Below are 26881 nucleotides of genomic sequence, written 5' to 3'. Positions count from 1 at the left end.
GACACTCTCTCTAGATTGTTGAATGTTACAACGGTTGGAGTTGAAAAGATTTGTGAAATATTTTCGAAGGAGGTGAGAATAAATTTTGTTGACAATGATGAGTGTTTCAACAACAAGAACAATGAAATTATGCTCTTATTAAAGATGAGTTGTGCTGTTGGTGCGGAACGGTTGTTGTTGTTGGCCGATCAACGTTTCTTTTTGAATTTTTTTTTTCATGTTGACATTTGACTGGAATTTAACTAACTTTTATCACCGAATCAAGTGTCGAATCAGGTTGTTCAACACAGCATGATGATACTACAGCATGCTCTTTCTCTGGCCGAATCCTTTCTCGTCGATCCCTTTCCTTCTCTTCGTCGATACACTTCCTTCATCTTAAAAATTGCCATAGAAGTATGCTTAGCAATCTCTCTCTTCTTTATTAAAAAGAACCTCATCTTAAAATTGCCAGTTGCTTCCGTGCTGTAGTCTTACAACGTGTGTTGTTGTGAGTGTCTGATCAACCTTTCTATTAAATTAAACAATTCAAAGGGACAAAGTAAAAGGAAGGATGAATACCTCGGATTTGCATGTGGTCGTGGTGGGAGATCGTCAAGTAGGCAAAACAAGAACCCTCATGAATTTGAGAGAACGTTATGCAAAGCCTCGTCTTGAGTCTCCGATGCCATCCTCGTCATCTTTATATAGTAACAACAATAATACGGAATGTATTCCGTTCGTGTTGGATGCTTTTGAAATTAATTACATTCCTCTACTCTCTTCTGCGTCCAACAACAGCAATAGTAATAATGGTTGCAGTTGCAATGGTGGTTCATCATCAGCCAACTCTTCTCCTGTGAGCACCACCACGAACTCTCAGTTTACAACAACTACAGCGACCAATAATGTGTTTGACAAAATTCTCTTGATAGATACTCCTTCCGGTGATGATCAATCACATTATCGACGAGAGCACTTTTATAAGGAAGGCCAAGTTTTTGTGATCATGTTTGCATTGGATCGTATTTCATCCTTTGAGAAGGTCCATGATTTGTATTTGGAAATTAAGGAGGCTGTCATTCGAAATTTGACCATGATTCTCGTCGGATGTAAATGTGATTTGACTGATAAGAGAGAAATTACATTGTTTGAGGGACTAGAGTTACAAAGAAAGATTGGTGCTAAAGTGTATTTGGAAATTTCGAATTTGAGCGGGAAGAACTTATCAACTCTTGTTGATAATTGCGCCAAGTTGGGAAATAAGCTCATGATGCAGTCTCTAAAAACTCCTTCATCACAGTCTGAGAACTCGAACAAAGCATTGATTCACAACTCTCGCCCAAAGGATATTACTAACCTTAATGAAGTTTCACAAGTGAAACAAGAACCCACTGTTCAAGCCTCTCTTCATCATGTACCTCATAACTTAAATCCAGAAATGGTGGAAAGAAGCAATCCAATGAATTTGGAAAGCAAACATTTAAGTCCACCTGTGATCCACACATCAACTATTTCTTCACAACACTCTCACCCTACCACTAGTTTTGGTAGTAAGAAAGAAAATACCAACAACCAGGATTGTCATCTTCCTCTTTTAAAACAACCTTCTGGAAGCCCAATAGTTGTGGAAAGAGAATTCAGATTCGGTATTGAGCTTCATCCAAAAATTTATGATGAAGATGATCCAGATATTATGATTTTTAAAAGGATTAATTTCAAAATTAAGAAGGTTTTAAAGTTGAAATTAGATGTAAATTTCAATCCTTTGTGTCATCTTAAAAAACATATCATTGAAAGGTTTGGACATGATAATCCGAAAATATATTCTCGAAAAACTGAGGAGCAATGGTTGAAATCGATCAAGGTGCAAATTTTCGAAAAACGTCTAGGGGATTATTACGACTTGGATGAATGGGAGCAAGTCATGTACCAACAAGATGAGCATATCAAGTTATTGGTGTTCTTTTAATGACTTGAATTATTGTTATTGTCACCTTTTTCATTGTTTAATTGCAAACGCTCGAGAGTTTCTCAATGTAAAGTCTAAAATGCTTCTTGCGTGGTTGTTTCAATACAGAAATTGCATAAACGACCTGCAAATCAAATAAATCGACCGCTTCAACTTCAGGTATGAACATCAAAAACAACGAAACCATTAAAAAAATGTTATCAATCACTTCCTCACGACAACAACAACCCAAAGGAACAGTGAGATGTGGTAAATTGAATCACACTCCTGATCTTGAAGGATTTACAATAGTGAACTGCTGCTCCACATCTTCCGATAAATTCTACAAACAACTGTCACCCATGCTGTTAGGCCCCTATGAATATCAAATGAATCCCGAACATGATTATGCACTCTCCGAGCACAAACATTCCAAAATAGAGAAGACCATTCAAGTGTACAATTCGGAAAATCTTTGGCAATTTTCAAAGGTATGGCCAGGAGAAGAAGAGGTTGATCGGCTCACAGGTCAAACAAGGCCTAACAAGACATTCTTTGATCGAAGAATGGAGGGATGGAATGATAAAAAAGCACACCGCTGGGTGAAAAAAGGTGAAAAACCCTTGTATGCATGGTGGAAAGGTCAAAAATTGGACTACATGCAAGCTCGAAGAGCCATCTACTGCCCACTTTATGCTGAGAAAGTCATTCACACAGAAGGGTATAAAAAGTTAGAGAACTTGTTGAAAAGAGGTGACAATTTATTAATTTTAGGATATGATGGCTATGATTATCACGCTGAAGGAATGACCTTGGACGATTGTTTTAATGATGTTTCAAGACCTTTTGGCCATGAATTGGTATTATGTGGACTATTGACTGGACAATATGTTTGGCAGTAACAATTTGAATCAGATCAAATTACAGGATAGTGAGGACACACGATTAGTATCAATCATATAATAAAATAATTCATCACATAGTTTCCTTTATTAAGGAAAAAAATGCAAACAAATAAATTGTTTGACCTTAGAACCACCTTTCTGGTGATCCGTTTGGATAGGCTTAATGGCTTGATACGAAGAACATGTTTGATTTACATGTGGGTCTTATTATTCATTGTATTTTGTTTCGGAGGTGGGACTTTGAGTGCCATCATGGAGACCATTCGACGGAGAGAAGAAGGCTTTTCAGAAAAAAATGTAAATTACGTGGTGGTGCTTTCGTTTCAATATAATCTTTCGAAAAATCTTACGCCATCAGTTGGTAATTCCAAGTGTACCAATTCCTCTATGATTCCGTGTCAATCGTTGAAAGAAGCCCTGGAGGATGTCCGTCAATTCTTGTTGGATTCGGGATGGTTAAATATATTTTATGAACGAGTAGTTGACATTCAATTTTCGATAACGTCGGATTATGAATTTGTTGATGATTGTGATGTTATATTGGATTCAGCAAAGGGTCTTCACTACCGATTTAAATTTTTATCAAATCAGTTTAAATGTTTAAATCGAACACGTTTATTCTCTGAAGGAGATGTTTCGCAAATTTTCTTCCAAAACATGACAGCTGCCAACATCGACTTTGTGAAATACAATGTGCTGCTAACAAATACCGTATTGAAGAATTGTTTATTTGACCACAATGTAGTTTCCACTCCTCTGAAATTAAGCATGCCCTCCACAACCAGTTTTCGTCAGGTCACCTTTAACAACTGTACAATTTCGTTACAGCAAGAATCTATTGAAATGGAGGATATTTTATTTCTTGGTGAAAATGATGTTAATATTTTCGATTCAAGAAGCCTTCTTTGTACAAGGTGCACAATGAATTCAGGTGCCTTGTTATTTTTGTCAAGAAATAGCGAAAGTATTATTTTTTCTGAATGCTACTTTTCAAATTTCCAAAGCCTCAAATTTCAAATGTTATTCGTCAAGATTGTTGTGTTCGATTTGACAAATGTCCATGGATCAAATCCAAGTTCTGACGCAATTTTATATGTTACAATGGTTTCTATAATGGAGCTGAAAAACTGTAGCTTTACACATAATGTTCAACCATTGCTTTATGTGAGAGGATTTTTCGAAGTAAATCTGCATAACTGTGTCTTTGAGCACAACAGCATTGCGAACAGAGAAATCTCATACAATACGGAATCATTACGATCTTTAGTTGTGGTGGAAGGAGGGCATAAATTTTATTCCTGGAACTGCAGTTATTTTAACAACTCTGGGATTGACAGAGCTGCCCGTATTGTTGATTTGGATTTTGTTTCGGTGAGAGGTTCCAACTTTGACTCATTGAGGAATGGCGCAATGTCAATTTCAAGCTTAGTACCAACAGCTCAAATTGAGATAATAGAGACCAACTTCTCAAACAATGTTGCCTCTGAATACGGAGGAGCGTTGTTTATTGAGTATGCAAACACCGTTATCTTGCATAATTTAATTTTCACAAATAATTCTGCCTCACTTTCAGGAGGAGGAGCCTTTATTGCCACTGTAAATAGTCATGTATCTTTATTCCAAACTACATTTTACAATAATAGTGTCACAACATTGAAGAACAGTAACAAGTATTTTGATGGATGTGGTGGAGCACTTGTTTTGCTTAATTCAAAACAAACGATGTACGAAAACCAATTTATAGAGAACAAGGCGCAACTGGGCGGTGCTCTTTGTATCTCCAACAAAGGTCCCTCAAGAATAGTCAATTCTCTATTTAAAAACAATTTTGCTTACAGGTAAGTTGTGATCGATGAGTATCGTGAATTTACTCACGAGAAACAGAACTGGCGGAGCTGTTTATCTCACAGGTACTGATCATCGTTTTGATAAAATTGAAATGTCAACATGTTCATTCATGGAAAATAAGGCGTCTATATATGGAGATGACTATATGACCAATATGCTTACATTTAAATTCCAACAATCATCTTATGAAACCTACCCAGGACAAAGAATCTTCTTCCCATTTTCTCCTATTTTCAACAACACTTCCATTCCAACTGTAGTAGACAATTTTCTACCAGTGATCGATTCTTTCAAAATGAGAACCCATTCACCATCAATTGTTGGAAACTTCTTAACCTTTTCCGTCTGTCTCCTTGAAAATACTATTTCAAACGTTGGAAGCAACGTCTCAATTATAGATGGAAATAACCAAATAGTGGCAACCAATGCTTTATTCGTGACGATACATGAGTGCCCAATTGGAAAGAGACTAAGCGAAATAGCTTCGAACTGCTATGTCTGTGAACTAGACATTGGATTTGTATTGCTATTTACCCTTATTCCTGCAGCTATCATCTTTTCGTCTGTTGGAGTTATTGTAGGACTGCTATGCCTTGGCTGCACTTTGCACATTGCTAAAAGATTGAAGCGTCTGAAAGCAAAAGAATTGGCTGAAAAAAAAGTGGAACAAAAGATTATTGACAAAAAAGTAATATTTCAGTTAGGAGAAGATAGTCCAAGAAGAGAGAGTATTTCAACTGAATCAACGTTTAGACGGTCTCTCTCACTCAGAAAACGATCAAGTATAAAGGGCAATGAAGGTGCTGCATCATTAGAAATGCCTTTAGTTGCCCTCAATTTTTTGGATGACAAACCTGTTCATTCCTTTATCATTCCCATTTCTGAGATTGAAATCAAAAAGAAAATTGGAGAGGGAGGAAATGGAGTTATTTACTTAGCACGATGGAACAATTTAGACGTAGCAATGATTTCTCTAAAAACAGAAAATATTGAGGACAGTTCAGATGAATTCGAGAGCGGAGTAGCTGTATTGGCCAGCTTGAGACATCCAAATATTGTTTCATTTTTTGGAATTGTTGTCACTGACTCTAGCAAGTACATGATTACAGAATATTTAGAAAATGGCTCATTGGATAGACTAATTTATAAATGTAAAACAGGGAAAATAACCATATCTTTTGCAAAGAAGTTGGAAATTCTGATTGATATAGCATCTGGAATGAATTATTTGCATTCCTTAAATCCGGCAATAGTGCATAGAGACTTGGTAAGTGCTAAAGTTATTAATGTTCTACATAGTTTATGATCTTTGATAATTCAGAAACCAGCAAATGTGCTTCTTACCACAGATTTACGTTGCAAAGTTTGTGACTTTGGATTATCTAAAATTATTGACAATAACTCGAACACAATGACCAAAAACATTGGTAAGTTTTAAGAAGATAATTTTGTAAAACTATGAACCCATCTGATGAATCATTAATTCAGGAACTCTATTTTACATGGCTCCAGAGACAATAGCAGATGAAGGTGAATATCCATCCAATCACCACAACATTGACATATCAAGCGCTAGTTCAAAAGCCATACGAGCACCAAAAATCGACATTTACAGTTTCGGAATCATCATGTGGGAATTATTCTTTGAAGTTACTCCTTACAGCGTGAACAAAAAGTTAGGAAATGCAACTAGCTCAATATCACCCTTAAATGTTCTCACTCATGTTGTGAAAGGTACAAGACCCTCCATACCCTTTCAAAATGAAGAAACCCTGTTGCAATGGTTAAAAGATTATCCTATCCAACATGACACAATGTCACCACAAACATTCACTACAACAATTTTAGATTATTTCAAACTCATGAAACATTGTTGGGATGGAGATCCACTCCGAAGACCTTCTTTTTCAAGTATCATGAACAAACTCAAGACAATCCATCAAACCATATTAGGTCAATGAAATCTTAGAGTTGCTTTTTGTTCATGGACATATGCGCAGTCTCCTCTTTCAACATCAAGATCTGGACATCTACGTGTTCATCACTTTTCAACTAGAGCCATGTCTATAACACAACTTGAAGGTCAATATAACCTTCGTCACGCATGTCAATTTGATATTGTTGTCCAACCAGAAAGAGAACAGCATGAAAGATCGACCGCTGTATTTTGATATTCAAAAAAGCTCCAAAAAATGAATACATCCATAATTGCCGACAAGGAAATTCAACCATCATCCTCATCACCACCACACCTGCATAGTCATGCCTGCCAGAGTTGTCGTCAGTTACATCGGAAATGTGATAAAACGTTACCATCATGTTCGTATTGCATCAAAAGAGGATATAAATGTGTTTATAAATCAGAACGCAAAAACTGCTGCGGAAATACTAAAGAACATCGAGAAGAGAAAAAGGCTCATCCGATTGTGTTTGTAAATGTTGCTACACAACAAAACCATCAACAACAACAACGAGAGGATGAACGTTCTCGGACAAGTTTGGAAACGGCGAGAAGCTCTAATGTGGGTGGTCGTGTTTCAACACCTTACTCATCAACAACAACCACATTAACCACTCCAAATCAATACCACAAGTCAACAACCTGTACAAACATTTTAACAGTTGATAGGATCAGCCCGATCGAGAGTAGAATTGAACATCAAATCAATTATGTATATTCAACCAGACAAACTATGGATTTGTACTATGATATACTCTCGATGGGTTTTCCTTTGATTGATCGATCCACTTTTGAAAAAGTGTTGGAATACCAAACAACTAATTCAGTTCAAAACATGATGAATGATTTTAGATATGATTTTATTTGTGACTTGGAGAAAGATCAAGCATTATTCTACACTGTTCAAGCAGTTTGTTTTCAACGATTGGGATGCCATGAATTTGCTTCATTTCATTTCAATAATGGGAAACAATTGATTGGAAATTATTTTGATGATGTGGATTCAACAAGTATAATACTTGCGATGCGATTCATGGCAGAATATTTATTAGGTGCAGGAGACAAAAGAAAAGCAAGATCATTGTTAAATACTGTAAAAGTGAAAATTTCGCCCTTCATTCAACAATTGCGACGAGCAGTTAAGGAGTTTCACGAAGATCAACTCCGAACAGATTATATCGAAAAATTAATGTTGAGTGGCCAAGCTAACTGGTTAATTGTATATCTATTAGAGGCAGAGATGCACTTTTTTGACATCTTCTATTGTGAAGAGGAACACCCAGAAAGTTTTATTTTTGAAGAGTTGGAATTATTTACGAAAAATCAAATGACTCTTTCACAAAAAAATTTAGGAATATCTTCATGCAGGTCACTAAACAAGGAAACAGCAGAAAAACTTTTCGCAGTCATAGAAGCATTTTCTTCTATTGTTAATTTGGCAATGGATAGTTTTGGAAAGCGAGAGATTCTGTCGTGTTTACTTACAAAATTTTTTATGGCCCAACTTCGTTTGGACGTACTATTGAATTGTGATCAAGAAACTCAAAATCTTCAAGAAATGCTTCGAGTTGCTAGAGATGTGATTCAGCTAACGGAGCATCGACATTTTCCTTTCATTCCAGCATGTGTCACAAAAGTAATCATAACTGCATGTACCATAAGAGCAAGCTACTATTCATACCTATCTCCTGAGGATAATCTTAGGAATGATTTACGAGCTTTGAAAATACTCTCCTCTCGATTTCCTCTTATTCAAAATGAATATAACCATTTAATCAAATCCATTGAATCACTAACATACCTTCATCACAACTCCGAGGACACAATCTTATTGTCGAGCTTGCTTCCTTTTAATGAAGTTGACACAAGAATTAATTGTGATGTTTCACATCTGATGAACTCATCAGATGTGAAACGAATTGATGTAGAGGAGAAATTTATACACTTTAACCAATACGAACGTTGTAAATCAAACCTCAAAGAACTCATGAATGGATCGGAAATTCTGGATATTATTGTGGAGAGTGTTAAAGAGGAGGTGACTATAAAAACCACAATCACAGATCCAAAACAGCAAATTGAGGCACTGAAGAATATGCGACTGAGACTTGGAAGTCAAGTTATTGAGATGGCAAAAATCCACAACGATCATTCAGGTCAAATAGCAGGAGAGTTACTCAAAAAGCAAGCGCTCTTTGAATTCAATCTATCAAAAGCGAAATTAGAAAATCCAGAGTTTGATCCCAATCAAACTGATCTCAAAAACGACTTTATTTACAGATTCTTTATCAGTCGATCGAGGGAGTTCTCATGCTAATTCACTCACTCATATGGTAGATGTTGCATTGAAGTAATAAATTTGCATAAAGTCTTTGCTAATACGAGGGAAGGTAAATTTTGGACTAAAGTTATAAATTAAATATTTTTCTTCTTCCTCGAAAGAAGGGAACTTTCGTTGGCTCTTTCTTGCTTCATTTACAAAAAATTGTCCAAAGTATTCATTGGCGATCAAGCTGTCAAAGGAGTGGTCAATCACCTCATAGTTAAATTCATAAACTTTTTCAGGATGATATTGGGTTCCATAAATTGGAAAATTAAAGCTCTCAATCGTTGAAACAAATGTTTTCCCTTTTCGATCAGCATTGAGGGATAAAATTTTGAAAAATTTTCGTAATTTCTCATTTCTTTCATAATCAAAGGGTGTGACGCCAGCCATATGGTTGTTCATGGTCACGTTTTGTTGTGCAAGTATTTCTAATATTTCGTTAGGTGCACTTCCAAATAATCTTGAATTTCTAAAATCACTCACAAATTTCAAAGACAAGCTCAGATCCTCAGAATCAAATCCATAATTCACCACTTCATTGTTTTCTGCTGCCAAAATATTCAACGATTCAAATCCCAAGCATGTACCCCATAATGGAAAATAATCTCCTCGAGCGTTGGCTTCAATAACCTTGTCGAAAAAGAATTTTAACACGTCAGCATACTTGGAGTGCTTGATATTGGTACCTCCTGTTAAATTATTCCAATAGTGAAATCGATCAATAACATATATAACCAAATAAGGAAACTCTTGAAAAATACATTACCTCCTGGAAATAACAATCCATTCAATGATTGAAACAAATACTGTAAAGTTTCTTGTGGTAAATCATAGGGAATTGGCACCACTCGTGCACCACTGCCTTCAATCCATTTCACATACGACGCAGCAATATAACTCTCACCATGTTCCTTGTTACTGGTTGGTTGTGCCAAAATTCCAATGATGGGACGATTATTAAGTGCGGTGATAGTAGTGGTGGTTGCTGTTCTTGTTAATCTTCTTGTGGACGATGATGATGATGAATAAAATTCGTGTTCTTGTTTGATTCTTTCTTCTCTGCCTTCTCCAACTCGACCTCGTATCATCACTGGATGACCAATCACAAAGATATTGTTGTTGTTTGGAATAGTTGCTGCTACAAACAATGTTAATAATAATGATGTGAAGAATAACAAAGACATCACACTGTGAAGAACAGACCAACCAGATTGGTGGTTCCGACCAGGTGATCGATGTGCTACCACAACGACTACTGATCGGAGAAGACACGGAGACATTTTTTTGTAACTCAGTTGTTGTAATTGTTGACTAGGGAGAAATTGAATGAGAATAATGATTCTCAATATCACATCTTCATTATTGGAAATTCTTGAGGGAAATCCTGAAAATATTTCTCTCCTTGTTTATAACAAAAAACTATTTTCAAGTTGAAGGGAATGAAAATTCTTGTTTTTGAACTCGGATGCACGAAAAGCGAAACAAAGATTGTGTCTGACTTTCCAATGGGTGAATTGGAATTGGAATAAATCGGGATACTCATCATCTGAACCTAAATGTATCGAGAAGATGCGTTCAAAGTTCTGCATGTCATCCATGATCGACGCGTAGTAGAACAATGCATCCTCAAATATTATTGGTAGTGATTCATCTGAAATAGAATTTCTTATCGTCATTGGAATTCTATTCATGTCACATGGCTTAGTCATGTCACCTTCATAAAAGTATGTTTTAACAACACCTTCCGTCGTGTTAAAAATATACAAAATACCATGTGCAGGAAGCATGCAACCTGAAATAAGAGTATTCATGTCTTCAAAGTTAACTTGAGCTACGAAAAAGTCATTAGCAGTCCAAATATCAGAATTATAAAACCATGATTCCCATTCAATTGGGATGTCGGGAAAACCACCAAGTTTTGACTTTCCAATTATTGGAAAGGTTACAGCATTGAATGCCCTTACTGGCTGGGGTAAAATTTGTGAATGAAGGGAAACGTAGATCGAGCTTTCGAGGCCTCTAAGGGTCTCTAGTGATGGACTCTCATGCTTGATTAAATTAATCTCAGTTCCATCTTTTTCAAAACTAGTGCAGCTTCCACCAAAACACAACTCTGAGAAATTGGTACTCATGAAATAACTTTTTGTTCGAATCCAAGGATTAATTCTTGCAAAAAAGAACTCCATATAACTGGTTATTTGCTTTCCTTCCCCAACAGAAACAAAATTTGAAAGAGACAAATCACTGGTTGTAGCAAAGGCAAACAAAGAATGACGTATTAATGAATGAAAGCTCAAGTGTTTCCAAATATCTTCAGTAGTAATAATTATGTCGTTCCAATATTTGCAAACTAGCCGCATATTTAGCAATTGTTCTAAATCATCAAAATATTGTAGAATAGTTTCATGTAGCTCGCATGGCAATTCAGAAAGTTGATTCTCATGAGATGAGTAAGTAATTCGAATTGGATGCTCATTACAAAACGTTATAAAATCTCTGGGTGATACAAATGATGTAGGGAAATATAAAAGGCTTCCAAAACTGATCACTTGACAAAGTTCCTCGTCGTCACAACATGCTAGAAAGGCTGATATAGACACAACTTCATGATTACTGTGTACCTCTGCAAGCTCTACCGCCTCAGCGACCAAATACTCGGCAATCGTGGTCATTCCAACAGCCAAAAGGTACAAAACTTCGTCTGTATTCATCTGCGATGAATCGTCCTCAAGTATATCACAATTCAAATCAAAGAATGAATTAAGCATCACACTCATCTCCTGTACAGAAAAGGTTAAGGTAACAGATGATCCAATCGAATTCTCAAAAATTTCTTTCCTGGCCGATTTTAAACGTTCACAAATTTCTTCATACATGTATTTGACAACCTTTCCAGCAAAATACTTAAAGACGAGAGACTTGAAAAAGTTTTCCATTGTGTACAAATGATTTGTTATCTTTGACTTTTTTACCAAACGGTCCGATGATTCATCCTGCACTTCATCTCCAGTGACGTTCAACCAATCCTCCGAACTAATGCATGAAAAAATCTCTACATCTCCTTCATGTTTATAGATCGGATCAGTTGTAAATTTGGCTCTTAAATATTGAAGCCTATCACACGCATAATAAATTATTAAGTTTTTTAACGTATCATTTTCCGTCTCTTTGATAGAAACCAATGGTCCACTATTCACTAATAAATACAATATTAATTGATGAATATAACTATTTAATCTTTTTGTTGCTAGAGGCTCAATTCCCTTTACGGAATTAATTTGAAACAACACTGCCTCTGTTCTGAAATAGTTATTACATGAAACAATATCAATCAAGGAGAGATTTGAGAGATGCTTGTTCCTCTCCTTCAAGCACTGGTTCATGTTCCGTCTTGATGAGTGGATGGATGGGTGTTGTGGAGTCTCCAATTTTTTGAGAATGATCATCACGATTACAATTAAAAATTATTGAAATTTATTCTAAAAACAAAAAAAATGAAAAATGATGAAGGCATTGGTGAAGGCTCTCAAAATTATTCCTTCCGAGATCCCTACGTCAAGAGTATTCATGAGATGATATCTAAACATGCTCCTTGTTTTTCGATTGATCCCGATCATGTTTCTATTATTGATACGCCATCCAAGTTTTATGATGGATTGATTGATGGTATTCAGAATGCTCGACAAAGAGTGATATTGAGTAGTTTGTATTTGGGTACAGGAATACAAGAGCAAAAAATTGTAGATGAACTTGAAAAAGCATTAGAGAGAGAAAAAGAGTTGCAGGTTGTCATTTTGTTGGATTATTTGAGAGGAACAAGACAAACCAGTGAGATCAAAAAAGATAGTAGTGTGACCATGTTGGAAGGGCTTGTCAAAAAATTTGGAAAGGAGCGAGTGAATGTATCCTTTTATCATACGCCTAATTTGACTGGATTTTGGAAGAATGTGCTTCCTGCACGTGTTAACGAAATTATTGGTGTGCAACACATGAAATTGTACATGTTTGATAATGATATGATTATTTCTGGAGCTAATCTGAGCGATTGGTATTTCGTAGATAGACAAGATCGATACATGTTGATTAGAAATGAAAAACAAGTTATTGATTTTTTTACTGGTCTGGTTAAGACTGTTCAAAGTTTTTCGTACAGATTGTGTGAAAAAGGGCATTTGACAATTTTCTCTCCAGATCCTGTTCATAACAACAAGGAATTTAGATTATTTGCAGAGCATGCTGTTAGACAATACTTTTTCAATCAACGTTGGTCCAATAATACATCCAACAGAATCACAAATACTTGGATATTTCCAACCATACAAATGGGTCAAATTAATGTTAGACATGAACAATTTTTAATTAGTGGAATTATTGGTGCTGCCATTGAAAATTCTTCTCTGGCCTTCACATCGGCCTATTTCAATTTTACCAAGGAGTACATGACAGATGTGTTGACTTCTTCATGCAAAGATATTGCAATTTTGACAGCCTCTCCGCCTGCAAATGGATTTTTCACTGCAAAGGGTGTCTCAAAAAACATTCCCATGGCTTATGATACAATGGAACAAGAATTTTATTCAGCGGTTGAGAAAAATCAAAAACTTGGTTCCATTAAGCTATATGAGTACATGAGAGAGAAATGGACTTTTCATGCAAAGGGGCTGTGGCTTTACTCACCCAATAAGCAATTCAATGCTCCCTTTTTAACTATGATTGGAAGTAGTAACTTTGGAGGTAGATCTACGGAACGAGATATTGAAGCTCAAATAATTCTGATGACCGAGGATGAAAAATTAATGAAGAGAATGGAAGAAGAGCGTCAAAATCTTCAGACCTATTCCAAACTTGTCACCAAATCAACATTTTCAGTTCCCGAAAGACGAATTGGACGAGTATCTCACTTTTTAGTTTCCAAATTTTTCCATAAATTCCTATAAGTTTAAATTTCGTCAATAATGTCCAGTTCTTGTTTAACTTCCAATTTTGAAAGCCTCTCTTCGAGTTGCTTTGCAACGTTTGGTCGTAACTTTCCTTCTGCATTTTTCACAGTTTCAAGTATCATAGATACCATTTCTCCATCAACATGCTGCAGTAAATGTGTTTCCAAAAACCAATCCAATCTTTCTTGTGGGACATCCGAATCGTAATACATTGTTACAATTTCTTCGGCTAAATGTTGCTTGTAGAGATAACCAGACTCCATATATTTTTTCAAAAAGTGTTCACAAGCAACCTCCAAATCAGAGTTATCATAAGTGCTCCATACAGTGCCCATCTTTAAAATAATTCCAATAAAGTTTGTGTGCTCGCCTTCGTAGATGGAATCAAGGATTGTCTGATTGGGAAGCACATCATTAATCAATTTAATAGCATTACATAGAGCCGCATTCATGTGAATTTCTCTTGATTTATAAATGAGTTCAATGGATCCAATAATCACTCCGATAAACGTCAGATTCCCTAATAAAGTTAGAAAAAAATTAATGAAATCATTAAAAACTTACTTGGATCTTTAGGTTGTTTACCATATAACAGATAAAGATATGCCTGAATGATTGGATGTCTATGGAGTTGTTCCACTGATATTCTTTCACTTGGATTGGATGGTATACAAAGAGACAATAGAGTCTTAAGAGAAGAAAGCTGTACACGATTAAGAAGGGGTTGTAAATCAATTTTCTCGGTTTTGAAATATTCACTGAACATATCATGAGAAACGCCAGAACATACTTCCAGGAATGTAATACCAAGTCTGTGAAATTTTGTACACAAAGTAGACACAAAAATTGATATCACTTACGAATAAACATCTGCTTTTGAGCTGTATCCTGCTCTAAACATGACTTCAGGAGAAACATAAATAGGACTGTACGAACGATGGTTCATTAATAACAATTAACGAAGGAATAAAATACAAACCTTCCACACACGGTATGATTTTTGTTTGAAGAAGCCTCTTCCACAGTTTTAGCTACAATTTGAAAAGTGTGACATGAATATTAGTTGCAAAATAAATGTCAAGATCAACATTAACATACCAAGACCAAAATCTGCTAATTTCACAACTCCCCCCTGCAACAATAAATTACCAGGCTTGATGTCACGATGAATGACACCCTTTTGTTCGAAATAATATAACACATCAACCATACAAGTAAACCATTCAACCAGTTTACGGAGTGGAATGTTACTACTTTGATTCAAATCAATGATATCTCCCAAACTTCCTCCTTCACAATATTCTGACACAAGAGCAATGGCATCCTTTTTAATTTTTGGAGTCAAATCTGAACCAAGACACAAATACGATGAATATCATATGATTCACAACAACACAAATTCACTTAATTGCTACATACCCACTTTCAAGTAAAATTGGTCAACATATTTCAAAATGTTCTTATGCTCCAAGGATCGAAGAATATTGATTTCGTTTTCAATTTTTGACAAACTATGAGGATTGGTCGATGCCGAATGTTCATCATTCATAATGACCATCACTTTCATGGCATAATATGTTCGTACAGTGGATTTTCTAAATTCTTGTTTAAATACTGTGGAAGGATCAAGACTTCCTTTTGGACTCGTGGTGGTGGTGGTGGTACTGAGAGGACTGGTAGGTATTTGGAAGAAGCGAGAGCTGCTTCGTTGTTGTTGTTGCTGATGAGAGCCTTCGCTCACTCTGATGACTTTGAATACTGGATATTTAAGAGAGCATGTTGAAAATTAGGAAATCATGGCGTGATGAGGGAAATTGATGATGGACAATAGACCAAACAATAATAAGAAGATGGAAGAGAGTGTAGGTCAATATTGATGATAGGATCGGATGGTATCATCATTAACGTTAATATTGTTTGAATTTTGATTGTTGTCGTAATTGCAACTGATATAAACATCACCTACCTTGGCCATAGGCTCCTAAATGGAAAAAGAACATTATATGTGAGTCGCCATGATAATAATAATTTGAATCCATCATGGTATGAATATTTATAATCAAAGCAAACCGTTATTGATGTTTTTAAAAAAGAATTTATCAAAAAAGCCTTTTCATCATCCGAGAGAAGAAGAACGAGCCTACAAGAGCACCTACCTTCTCCAATCTTTGAAATTACTTCATAATTTCCATACACTTTTCCAATGGTACAGAAATTTTGTGTGCTGTCTCCGGCTGGCTTGCCGTTCAGGAGCATCTCTGAGGCTTGTCCAATCAGAAAATTTTCCTCATTATTCAAACTCTTGATAGGATTTTGTCCCATTTTCTTTTGATGATGAATTGTTGTTGTTGTTATTGATGACAGTTCACGGAAATGGATTTTAGAGACATTCAGTCGCAGGGTCGTGAATATTTGGATGTGAATGAACAATTCGAATTTCTTTTCGAGTACGACGGCGATCGTTTGAGTGCCGATGGAGTGAGAATTGGACAATCAACTTCAGGGCAAGAATGACGAAAGATGAAAATTGAGGCAAGAGCGAAAATAGAGACACAATTTCGATGAATTTGGAAGGAATTAGATGTTGCGAAAGGTATTCGACAAATTCGAAATTGTCTGATGATTATTGGTTGTTGTCTTTGTTATGCAAAACAAGAGAAGCTTTTCGTTGAAAGCATCGGCTGTGTTGGATTTTCTTTTGTTTTGGTCATGCATGTCAAATGTCGAACAGCTTTGGAAACATTCTGTTTGTTGTTGAGGGAAGGAAGTAATTTGTAAATAGAAAGCACATCAATCCTCAAGGAACAAGGACACTCATTCAAAGAAACATTTATTTATCATAATGATTATATAAACGTTTAATTGTTTAATTTAATGTGTTTGATTTACAGACTTGTGTTTGTTGTTTTTAAATTTCGAAAGTATTTCCTTCTTGTTTTGCCTTTGAGACTCTAGGAATATCTTGAATCTGTGGAAAGTGTCCATCATGAGCACACACATTTCTGACTCAACTTGGTCAAACAGATTTTCAGGTAATTGCTCACTTTGTCCTGTCGCAAAGAAATCCAAACATTGTTTCACTCGATCAGCAAGTTGTTTGTTAATGTTCACAGACTTGTCACCATGCACGTCCAAGTAGTCGGTATAAATTTCAAATGCAATTTCGTACTTTTTCTTTTCAATGTCGTTCAAATCCTTCTCAGAGAATCCCTTCTTCTTTTTCTTCTTGTTTGGTTCAATACTTGCTGATGATCCTGTTTCAGAGAGGATGTCAGATGCTCCTTCACTAGTGTCAAACAGGTAAACTTGAATGTCAAAACTCCTCTCACATAAAACCTTGTAGTCATTAATTTTGTCGAGTAAAGAAAAGTTATCCAAGCTGAGCTCTTGTTTGCAGTAATTTTTGAATTGATTTCGAGTTTTTGTGTCTCTCATGGTATCTATTAACATGAGGGCCTTAATTTGTTTGATCTTCTTATTGTTCGAGGAGTCTTTCTTGAGAGACATGGCAATGGATGCTAGGACCGTCGGTACCACCACAATGATCGATGCCAAAATCACAATTAAAGAAATGGTAATGACCACAGTATTGAAGTCCTTTGCAAAATTTTGAATGGCCAACACATAATCGACCAATGGTTGAAATTCTTCAACATATCCATCCAGACAGTACTTGTAATAACTGGATTCCAATAATGCCATACCAATTGTATAGTTTCCAGAAATTATCAATTCGATTGCTTTAGTTTCAATACCTAACGCCTTAGCAGTTCTTAAATCATCTATCGACATGTTATGAACAACGTAATAGTGCAAATTTTTTGGAACCTTCTCAAGAATGACTTCAACATTTGTTAGAAACTGTTGTGTGTAATTTGCAAATTTGGCAGCATAGGTCGCAGTAATGTGAGGATCAAAGTTAGAGAAGACTGCAGATCTACATGAAGCAACCATCATTTGGCGATAGAAAGAAGTACTCGTGTCCAAACCATCAAAGTTTCTGGAGAAGTAATTCTGTCCAACATAACCCACAATGATCAAGGTTGCCAAGGTAATAAAAGCTAAAAGATTTACCGTGAGGGATAACAAGCTGAACACCTTCAACCAACTCAGTTCCAACACTCCAAAACATGTGTTGACCCGAATGGCTCCTGAGTGACTCTTGGTGACTGAAGAGGATCGAGGTGTTTTTGATGTGACTGCTGATTGACCTGTTGCACTTTTCTTGTCATCTCCATGTTTAGAAACCTCCTCCACACTAAATCCAACAATTTCTTTCGTTCTTGATCCGTTTTTTCCATCGAGCGATGATGCTTCACTCAAACATCTTTGGTTGTGTCCAACTGCCAATGAAGTGTCACCTTCATGAATCACCAACTGAATTTGAGACTGATTTGAATTTGTGCTCATGCCAGAATCTGACATTGAACTACTTATGATATTCGTTGGAGAAAGAAGTTTGGGTTCATAGCCTTCAACAACATTCAATGACTGATGCTTGTTTGGCTGTTGTGGATTGATGATGACTGGAGTCGTTACCTCCAGTTCTCGACGCTTATTGGATTCTTCTTGATTGGAATGATCAGTATTGCAACTGCTATTGTTGTCACTGACTTGAGAGGTTCCTCTTTGGTTAAGCATGTTTCGATGTTCTGATCTAGAGCAGTGACAAATGTTTAGATTTTGTTTTTGAGATGTTTACGTGCATGACATGATTTGGCTTTTTGTATTCGGAAAGAGGATTAGGACTTTTGGACGCACTTTTGGATTATTACGATCTATCGTTCGTACCTACAGGTAAAGCCTCAATCAGTTCTTGTGGTTTGTGCACGTACATTTTGATGTCATCACGTAGAGAGAGGTCATTCAAATAAAGATTTTGTTGTCTGGTTCCAGAAAATGCAGCAGAGCCTTTTCTGGATGGTGGTGGACATGTTTGGTCGACGTTTGTGTGTTTTCATTTCACGCCAAAGGCCTCTTGTTGTTGACTGAATGTGAAGATTGTTATTCCTGTCCGCCACTCGAGTGCAAATGATGTATTTTAATGTTGTGACACAGTGAAGGTTGTTACAATCGTACATCAAGTCTTACTGCTGTTTCACTTGGGTCTTTTGGCTGAGCTTGAGTTTGGTAAGAAGTTCCATCTTGTTTTGTTTTTGATTCTCCAGTGATGTTATAAATCTTCGATGAGTGTCTAATAAGAGAAGACATATTTCTGACTCAACTTGGTCAAACAGATTTTCAGGTAATTGCTCACTTTGTCCTGTCGCAAAGAAATCCAAACTGTGTTTCACTCGATCAGCAAGTTGTTTGTTAATGTTCACAGACTTGTCACCACGAACATCCAAGTAATCGGTGTAAATTTCAAATGCAATTTCGTACTTTTTCTTTTCAATGGCAATGTAATCTTTCTCTGTGTACATCTTTTTTTTCTTCTTTTTAGAAGTAGAATTTTCAGTTCCACTGGTGGTGGCGCTTTGTTCAGAACCGACATCAGACACGCTTGTGTCACTTTGGTCAAATAAGTACACTTGAATGTCAATGCATTTGTCACATAAAACCTTGAAATCGTTGATCTTTTCTAATAGTTGATAATTGTCCAAACTCAATTCTTGCTTGCAGAAATTCTTAAATTGACTCCTTGCTTTTGCATCTTTCATTGTATCCTTGAGAAGATAGGTCTTGATTTTCTTCAACTTCTTGATATTGGAAGAATCCTTTCTAAACGACATTGCTAGCGAGGCAATTACAGTTGGGATGACAATCACAATAGAGACTACAATGACAACCAAACATACAGTCATGACAGTCATTGTTAACTTTTGAAGTTTCACCTTCGTTTCATGGACGTAATCCACCAAAGGTTGCAACTCTTCTTTAAATCCTTCCAAATAGTACTTGTATTGTGGGGACTCTAATGTAGCCATAGCCATAGTGTAATTCCCTTCCTTGACGTACGAAAGAACTTTGGACTCCAATATCATTGCCTTCACAGTTCTCATATCTTCAAAGCTAATATTCCTAACAACATTATAATATGTTTCATAAGGTATTCGTTCAAGAATCAATTCCACGTTGGTCAAAAATTTTTGCAAAGAAACATTATATTGATTGGAATAATTGGCAGAAATAATTGGATTAAAGTTTGAAAAAGCAGAAGCTCGACAAGCACTAATCATCTCAATTCTATTCAATTCAGTAATTGGTCCTAAATCGTCAGAAACAAGCTCTTGAATTTTTGTTTGGCCTGCATAACCACCAACAATGAACACTGTCAAAATGACAAATGCCAATAAATTGACCATCAATGAAAGCAAGTTGCAAAGTTTCACTCGTCCCAACTCCAATATTCCAAAACAAGTACGAATTCGAAAGTTGTCTGTTGATTTGTTTTTGGAATGGGATGACATGGGTGTTTTGAGGGAAATGACTGATTGATTCACACCACTTTTACTATCTTTCTCTAATCTGAAAAGACGAGCATCTGATAAACGTCTGTCAAAAGTAGATGATGATTTACCTTCATTTGAAGATGATGGACTTTTAGGACGAATTGATGTTTGCTCCCTGTCGAGAGAGATGGGAGATGAAGGGGTGGTACATGTCGCGTCACAAGCATTCGAGGTAGTAAGAAGAGGTTGAGAAGGAGTGCGGGGAGTAAGCGTTGGACTCGTTCCAAGAATCAAGTGGTCGTTGAGAGCTGAGACAACATTAGGTGATGTGGTATAGGAAGTTGAAATACAAATGAGTGAGGGTTCTTGGAGGCTATTGTTGACATCATTATGGTTGGTGCTTGTTGAGGTATTAGACTCAATATTATTCGTCCGGATTACTGTGTCGAGTTGAATGTCATTCGTTTGAAGCTCTGTTTGGCTTTCATAGTTGGTAGTAGTAATAATAGTAGAGTTGTCGAAAGAATCTTCCTGATGACTCATGTTGTGTCACTTTGTTTCAATTTTTGATATCGCCGTCTACAAGTAGTGATTTTTGAGTCAGGCTTTCATGTATTCTCTCTTCCTTATTCCGTCAAATAGAGCACAAACATGCATGGAGATACTGGAGCTGAAATGTCATTGACAGAGGCATCATCGTGTTCAAGCACGAATAAGGTTTTAATAGGTAGATTCGAGAGATAATAGTAATGAACGTTCACAGATCAAATTGAATCCGGCGATAGAGTTGATAAGCATTTTCAATGATGTAGGATGAGATGCTGTTGTTGATGGAGCGATAAATCATTTTCAACTCTATAGGAAACCAAGCTTTTGTAATTCCTGAATCAATTCATTCAAATGTTGTTTCTTTCCATGCCAACAAATGCCTTTCATTCCATATTGAATGGCGGCATCGACATTTGCTTGTTTATCATCAATGAAAGCAATATCGGATGGCTCTACATTTTCATATCCTGCCTTTCGAATTCTGTTCATTAATTGTTCCATAATTCTTGGCTTTGGTTTTCCGCATTGAACATCATCATCACTTGAGTTAACGATCAATAGAGGCTCAACAAAAAGTGTGTCCAATTTCCATCTCTCCACACAGTATGGAAACCATTCTTTAGAATGATTACTCATAATTCCGATGGAGAGTTGAGTTTGGTTCTTCTTTTGTTTCTCCCGAATTTCTTCAGCTAACGCAAGACCGTTATAGAACGGAATGATGAATTCCTTTCGGAATTGTTCTTTGAGATAATCCAAAGTAATTAATTTACCATGTAAATAATATTCTTGATGATTGAAATACTGTTCAAAGAACACTCCCCAAAATTCATCTTCTGTGATGGCACCAATTTTATATTGAGAGAATTGCTTTTTCAACAATTCAAGCAAATCTTCCACGGAGGGAGCGGTTGGTTGGTGTTTCTGAAATGTGATTTGATTTTCACGATAAATAGTTTTGATACAATTGTTGAAATCCGTGGAGATCAATACTCCACCCATGTCAAAGATGATGAACTTCTTTCGTGTGGACTTGTCGTTTGGTGATGATACGGATGGTTGTTGGGACATTTTAATGGTTGACGGAGGCATTATCCAGGACAAAGGCCCGCCATTCAATTTACAAAGAAAAAAAAATACAAAAATTCAAACACTCAATCATCATGGGTTGTCTCTATAGCAAACAAAGTCCATCAAGTCAGGGAGCAAAGTCTTCGGTAGCTTATGAAAATATTGCCCAATCAAATCAAACAAGTGCCGAAAGTAAAAAACAAACTCATTCACCTCAACAATGCACTTGGAGTTATTTAGGACAAAAAAGTAAAGAAAAGAAGGAAGTTGATTTTTCTAAATTGAAGGCAGAAGACTTTTTGTTGAGCGGATTTCAGGATCGAGTTATTATAAGAAAACAAGGGTGGGTAGTATTTGTTATACAACAAGGGCTGATAATTCGTTGTTTCTGATGACTATATGTTGTGTAATTCAGAGAAATTCTTGGACAAGCAATGAATATCGACAAGTGCTCGAATTGCGATTTTTATTTGTTGGACAATTCATCACAAATATTTATCGACAGCTGTGAAAACTGTCGATTCTTTATTGGGCCCTGTTCAGGAAGCATTTTCATCCGTACCAGTACGAACGTTAAAATGATTGTTGCTTGTCAACAATTCAGAACAAGAGACTGCAAAAATTTGGAATTGAGCATGTTTTGTTCAACCAGACCAGTCATTGAATCTTCTTCAGACATTACATTCAGTTGCTTTGGATCCAACTATATTGGATTAGCTCAACAATTCCATGAGGCTGATCTCTCTGTTTACAATAATCACTGGAATGTTGTTCACGACTTTACACCTCAAGCAAATAATTACAAGTTTGTTTCAAACAGATTCAAGATAACAGACTGGATGAAACCATTGCATACTTTGGATATTGGAATTACTGAGGATGAAGAAAACCAAAACGAGAAATCATGCCCAGTACCTCCAACCAGAAGAAGAGAAGATGTGCCTTCGAATGTCATCATGTTCCTTCCTGGATGTTACAATGATGCAGAGCAATTTATGCCACAAATTATGACAGAAATTTATCAGACCAAAGAACACAAATTCTCGAAACCTGAAATTGATATTTTGTTTGACAAAACAGAAAATTCAAGCTCGCTCAAGCAAGAAGCTACCAAAGGACCTGTTATTGTTATTGGCACAAATCTAAGCTCAATGGAGTTGAGAACAAAGGCCTCTCAAATTGTTGCACCTGAATCTTTCTACGTTCCTGCTTCTGAAAATGAAGCTTCCTATATGGCCAACTATTTGTTCAATATTCATCGAGTGGAGGTTTAGACAAACGACATTTATAAAGTTGTGTGTTAAGTTTTCAAGAACCTGTTGTTTTGCTTCACCGTTTAAATTATCATTAGATTTCTTGACTGGTTAAGTGGTACCATCGTTTTAAAAGAAATCTCGTTCCTGTCGTCAATCGTTCATACCCAATGGTATTATCTGAGTTAAATAGAACCTCAAGAGGGCTTGTTGAATAAGTTCTATTCACATCAAAAACTTGAAATGATTTTCCTTCAATAGATTGCTTCAACTTTGGAGTCATTTCTCTTCCATTTTCGATATGTTCCACAATTTGTGAAACAACATCGAGCCCAATCCAACTTGCTGATTCAACTTCCTCTTTCTGCAATTTCAAAATATTCTCATACCTTTCCTCTTTGGATGCATTTTCACTGAATAAGTTAACTTTTGCATGTAAATAAATAATTAAATGATGTCTCGATGGAATTCCTTGATCTATGGATGTTGGAAATGCACTTTCCCACAAATAAATTGGTTTCAAACATTTACAATCAATTTCAATTCCTGTTTCTTCAAACGTTTCTCTTGCAGCTGCATGATAAATGGATTCGTCTTGTTTTTCTACAGAGCCTCCAGGAACAACATAGGTATTAGGAAATGCTCTCATGTGTTTTGCTCTTTTTGTGATTAAAACTTCTTTAGTTGCAATATTTTCTATTAATACAGCAACTGCGACTTGCATAAAGTCAAATTTTCTTGTTGCTGTTGACAATGATTGTCTCAAAACGATTCGCTCTTTTTCAATCCATTTAGAGGTTGTTTTTAGAGGACATTTTGTGTGTCTGCCAATTTTGAGCTCAAAACAATTATTTTCAATTTCTATTATTTTAGTATTATTTTTCGTATTTTTTTCTGATGATGGCGTTGTGGTTGATAAAATCACATCATCTCGACCACAAAAATTTAAATATAATTTCTCAATTTCATTTTGTTCGTCTGAAATTCCAAATGCTGCAAAAATTGAATATCCGAACGGGTGTTTTGATGCTCGAACGAGTTGGGATGACATTTTTTTTAATTTAAAAAAAAAGGAAGTTGGAACTTTTTAAACCACCGTTGTGACATTTTCCAAAACCAATCAAACCCCAACTTTTTTGAGCATGCACAAAATTGAGAGACCCACCTTAGTTCCTACTAATTTACTTGAACTCATTGGTGCCTCGTTGTCCTGAAATTCTCAGACATGCAGGAATTACATCCTGAAAAGGGCATGCATAAATTGCATAGTCATATGGAGTACGACCATCCTTATCTGTTGCACAAACATTTGCATCATAGTTATAAACGAGATGGGATATTAAACCCCATCTTGAGGTTATTGCACACACAGCATGGAGTGGTGTAATTCCAAGTTCGTTCATTTCTGTATGAACAAGAAGTGGTTGTTTTTCAATCATCTTCAAAATCAACTGATCAGACACGTCCACACTATCGCTTAGAATGGCCGTCATTATGGAATTGATGACATGTTTTCCAGGTAAAAGCATTTCAGAATGAACCACAGTGGTTTCTAGTAAATCTTCAGGTGTCATGAAATCCAAAATGTAATCCAAAACGGGTCTTGGAGACTGAGCATACAATAAATAATTAAATAAATTAACACGCAAATCGTTGTGCTTGTGGAGCACAAAGCTTTTGAATATTTTGTTGGCATCTTCTCCAGGTAAATAATTCTTAAATCGAGAAAAAACTTGAAGTTTGGTTTCAGAGTCGTTCAATCGAATAAGTGTTTGCAAAAAATCATCCAAAGTCAGAACAACTTCGTTCTTCTTTAACTTGTCCTCCAACATGTCAATGATTTCTTTGGAAATACTGGATGCAAAATATGGTAAAATTTGTAACAAGTTATTGGAGACATCAAAACCATATTGCATACAGATTGTTAAAAAGTCCATCTCTGCTTTTGTTCCAAAATGTTGTCCATATTTGTTCATTAAATAAATAGTGTACTGAAACAAAGGCAGTGCTTGTGTAGTTTGATAATGATAAGAGTTATTGATCCAATGATGGTATTTCATGTCAAAATTTTGTACAATATACTCAATAATTTTCTTCTTTTCAGTGAATGGTAAATCATGATGAAGAATCGTGGATGTGTAACAATCTGGGCTACCTAAAAACGGATAAATATTGTGTATGGTGCATATATTCTTCAACAAATCCACACTCATGCTCTTGTAAATGATTTCTATCTGGTGGTCTTGTGTTGTTGAATTTTGAATACTGTTTCTAAAATCATTAATTGCAAATCCTTCAATCTCTAATTTGGAAATGTTAGGAAAAACAGAAGTAAGAGCTATCATGATATCAGGCAAACCATAATTGGTATCCGAGCTCAAACAAATAAATTTCACACTCTTCACGCTTGGATATTCAATACCTTCGTATGTCCATTTCACAAAGTTGTGGAAAAAATCGAGTGAATACAAAATAAATGTGACATTCTCTACATTATGTAATGAGTTCAATAATGTCTTACAAATTTGATAATCATAATCACTAGAGATAGAAATGGTCAAATTTTTCAAGCACTGGTTTGTAATTTGTGGAATTGCATCCAAGATACGAGTCGAAGTTACAGTAGGCCATTCTGAAAATGCATTTAGAACCAAATTCTTGCATGATTGAATTAGATGCATGCTATCAGAGCACCCATATCGCGCTTGGCCAACCAAGAAAGGAGAGGCTGTGTTCAATTGTGGATCATGAAGAGCGTTTTCGACAAGCTCATTCTCCAAGTCCCTCAAATCTCTTTGCATCATTTCAGTCATCAATGAATCCTCAACTGAATCAGTGGTTTCTGTTGTTGATGAAGATGGAGTTACATGGTGAAGTGTCAAAGTTGTGTCTGACAAGGATATACCAGTCCCTAAAGAACCAAAATCACCATGACATTGGAAGAGTTCTTTTTTGTCATTCAGCAGTATGCCATAACTACTGTTAGATAAAGACAACTCGACTTGCCTCTTCATGCATCTCTCTTGGTTGATTTCTAACAATTTCCAAATTGGATGGAAACGAACCTTTGAAACTCGTGCAAGAACCAAATCGGAAGCATCAAGACCCTCTGATTTCGAGAGTCTCTCACCAATGATGTGCTCGAGAACAGTCTTCACGGAAGGGCCAATCAAGCGATGCTTCATGTAACTGAACCACCATGGATCTATGTGTTCCATCCATAATTTGGCTCCAGTTAAATCATTCCTTCCGTATGGAGAGATCACTCGAGAAGTGGTAGGAATAAAACAAATAATCTCAACTTTGGCATCGAGAGGTAAAGATTGAAGTAATCGCAATACATGTTCTTCTTCTTCTTTAAATAACAAAGGTTTTGATTTTTCATCATGAGCGGAATGGTGATGATTTTGTGCAGCAAATTTCATCTTGTTCGTTGGGGGAGTACGAGAACGAGCAGTATCTTCATGATTCGGAGAAGATGATTGTAAATCCTTCAGTATCCAAAATCTGGCCAATTTCGTACATTGAGAATAGGGAGCATAGCGTGAAATGACATCGGTGTGTTTGGAATGATCGTTTTTGATCATGAGCTCACGAAATTTGGAGATCACTTCAGAGGTGAATGGTTGGTGTGCTATTGGATTGAATCCATTCGTACTTTTGCGTGCTGTTTGTCTTGTTCTTGCCATTGTGGTGGTGACAACAGA

General features: G+C 36.2%; 14 protein-coding genes across 14 annotated transcripts; 6 read left to right on the top strand and 8 right to left on the bottom strand.

The window, feature by feature from the left end:
- Positions 1-664: 664 nt before the first annotated feature.
- On the top strand, positions 665-1951 carry FDP41_008216 (uncharacterized protein; the record flags this gene model as incomplete). Its single annotated transcript, XM_044712046.1, has 1 exon — positions 665-1951. One exon carries the CDS (start codon positions 665-667, stop codon positions 1949-1951), a length of 1287 nt encoding a protein of 428 aa, XP_044558225.1.
- Positions 1952-2145: 194 nt separating this feature from the next.
- Positions 2146-2832, top strand: FDP41_008215 (uncharacterized protein; the record flags this gene model as incomplete). The annotated part of the gene is made up of 1 exon (XM_044712045.1): positions 2146-2832. One exon carries the CDS (start codon positions 2146-2148, stop codon positions 2830-2832), a length of 687 nt encoding a protein of 228 aa, XP_044558224.1.
- A 102-nt stretch (positions 2833-2934) lies between these two features.
- On the top strand, positions 2935-6644 carry FDP41_008214 (uncharacterized protein; the record flags this gene model as incomplete). Its single annotated transcript, XM_044712044.1, has 4 exons — positions 2935-4673; positions 4720-5950; positions 6005-6110; positions 6172-6644. 4 exons carry the CDS (start codon positions 2935-2937, stop codon positions 6642-6644), a joined length of 3549 nt encoding a protein of 1182 aa, XP_044558223.1.
- A 231-nt stretch (positions 6645-6875) lies between these two features.
- FDP41_008213 (uncharacterized protein) lies at positions 6876-8960 on the top strand (the record flags this gene model as incomplete). Its single annotated transcript, XM_044712043.1, has 1 exon — positions 6876-8960. The coding sequence occupies one exon, from the start codon at positions 6876-6878 to the stop codon at positions 8958-8960; it is 2085 nt and encodes a 694-aa protein (XP_044558222.1).
- Positions 8961-8969: 9 nt separating this feature from the next.
- On the bottom strand, positions 8970-10249 carry FDP41_008212 (uncharacterized protein; the record flags this gene model as incomplete). The annotated part of the gene is made up of 2 exons (XM_044712042.1): positions 8970-9658; positions 9736-10249. The coding sequence occupies 2 exons, from the start codon at positions 10247-10249 to the stop codon at positions 8970-8972; spliced, it is 1203 nt and encodes a 400-aa protein (XP_044558221.1).
- Positions 10250-10375: 126 nt separating this feature from the next.
- Positions 10376-11905, bottom strand: FDP41_008211 (uncharacterized protein; the record flags this gene model as incomplete). The annotated part of the gene is made up of 1 exon (XM_044712041.1): positions 10376-11905. The coding sequence occupies one exon, from the start codon at positions 11903-11905 to the stop codon at positions 10376-10378; it is 1530 nt and encodes a 509-aa protein (XP_044558220.1).
- Positions 11906-12463: 558 nt separating this feature from the next.
- On the top strand, positions 12464-13906 carry FDP41_008210 (uncharacterized protein; the record flags this gene model as incomplete). The annotated part of the gene is made up of 1 exon (XM_044712040.1): positions 12464-13906. The coding sequence occupies one exon, from the start codon at positions 12464-12466 to the stop codon at positions 13904-13906; it is 1443 nt and encodes a 480-aa protein (XP_044558219.1).
- Positions 13907-13908: 2 nt separating this feature from the next.
- FDP41_008209 (uncharacterized protein) lies at positions 13909-16231 on the bottom strand (the record flags this gene model as incomplete). The annotated part of the gene is made up of 8 exons (XM_044712038.1): positions 13909-14429; positions 14474-14721; positions 14770-14835; positions 14889-14940; positions 15008-15256; positions 15329-15667; positions 15876-15890; positions 16066-16231. The coding sequence occupies 8 exons, from the start codon at positions 16229-16231 to the stop codon at positions 13909-13911; spliced, it is 1656 nt and encodes a 551-aa protein (XP_044558218.1).
- A 549-nt stretch (positions 16232-16780) lies between these two features.
- On the bottom strand, positions 16781-18550 carry FDP41_008208 (uncharacterized protein; the record flags this gene model as incomplete). Its single annotated transcript, XM_044712037.1, has 1 exon — positions 16781-18550. One exon carries the CDS (start codon positions 18548-18550, stop codon positions 16781-16783), a length of 1770 nt encoding a protein of 589 aa, XP_044558217.1.
- Positions 18551-18996: 446 nt separating this feature from the next.
- On the bottom strand, positions 18997-20844 carry FDP41_008207 (uncharacterized protein; the record flags this gene model as incomplete). Its single annotated transcript, XM_044712036.1, has 1 exon — positions 18997-20844. The coding sequence occupies one exon, from the start codon at positions 20842-20844 to the stop codon at positions 18997-18999; it is 1848 nt and encodes a 615-aa protein (XP_044558216.1).
- Positions 20845-21156: 312 nt separating this feature from the next.
- Positions 21157-21921, bottom strand: FDP41_008206 (uncharacterized protein; the record flags this gene model as incomplete). The annotated part of the gene is made up of 1 exon (XM_044712035.1): positions 21157-21921. The coding sequence occupies one exon, from the start codon at positions 21919-21921 to the stop codon at positions 21157-21159; it is 765 nt and encodes a 254-aa protein (XP_044558215.1).
- A 92-nt stretch (positions 21922-22013) lies between these two features.
- Positions 22014-23195, top strand: FDP41_008205 (uncharacterized protein; the record flags this gene model as incomplete). The annotated part of the gene is made up of 2 exons (XM_044712034.1): positions 22014-22264; positions 22337-23195. 2 exons carry the CDS (start codon positions 22014-22016, stop codon positions 23193-23195), a joined length of 1110 nt encoding a protein of 369 aa, XP_044558214.1.
- A 73-nt stretch (positions 23196-23268) lies between these two features.
- FDP41_008204 (uncharacterized protein) lies at positions 23269-24225 on the bottom strand (the record flags this gene model as incomplete). Its single annotated transcript, XM_044712033.1, has 1 exon — positions 23269-24225. The coding sequence occupies one exon, from the start codon at positions 24223-24225 to the stop codon at positions 23269-23271; it is 957 nt and encodes a 318-aa protein (XP_044558213.1).
- A 130-nt stretch (positions 24226-24355) lies between these two features.
- Positions 24356-26863, bottom strand: FDP41_008203 (uncharacterized protein; the record flags this gene model as incomplete). The annotated part of the gene is made up of 1 exon (XM_044712032.1): positions 24356-26863. One exon carries the CDS (start codon positions 26861-26863, stop codon positions 24356-24358), a length of 2508 nt encoding a protein of 835 aa, XP_044558212.1.
- Positions 26864-26881: the final 18 nt, after the last annotated feature.

This window comes from Naegleria fowleri (assembly GCF_008403515.1).
Source record: "Naegleria fowleri strain ATCC 30894 chromosome Unknown tig60, whole genome shotgun sequence".
Classification (NCBI taxonomy): Eukaryota; Heterolobosea; class Eutetramitea; order Acrasida; family Naegleriidae; genus Naegleria; species Naegleria fowleri.
The sequence above is the reverse complement of the archived record's forward strand: the minus strand, read 5'-3'. Positions and strand labels throughout refer to the sequence as shown.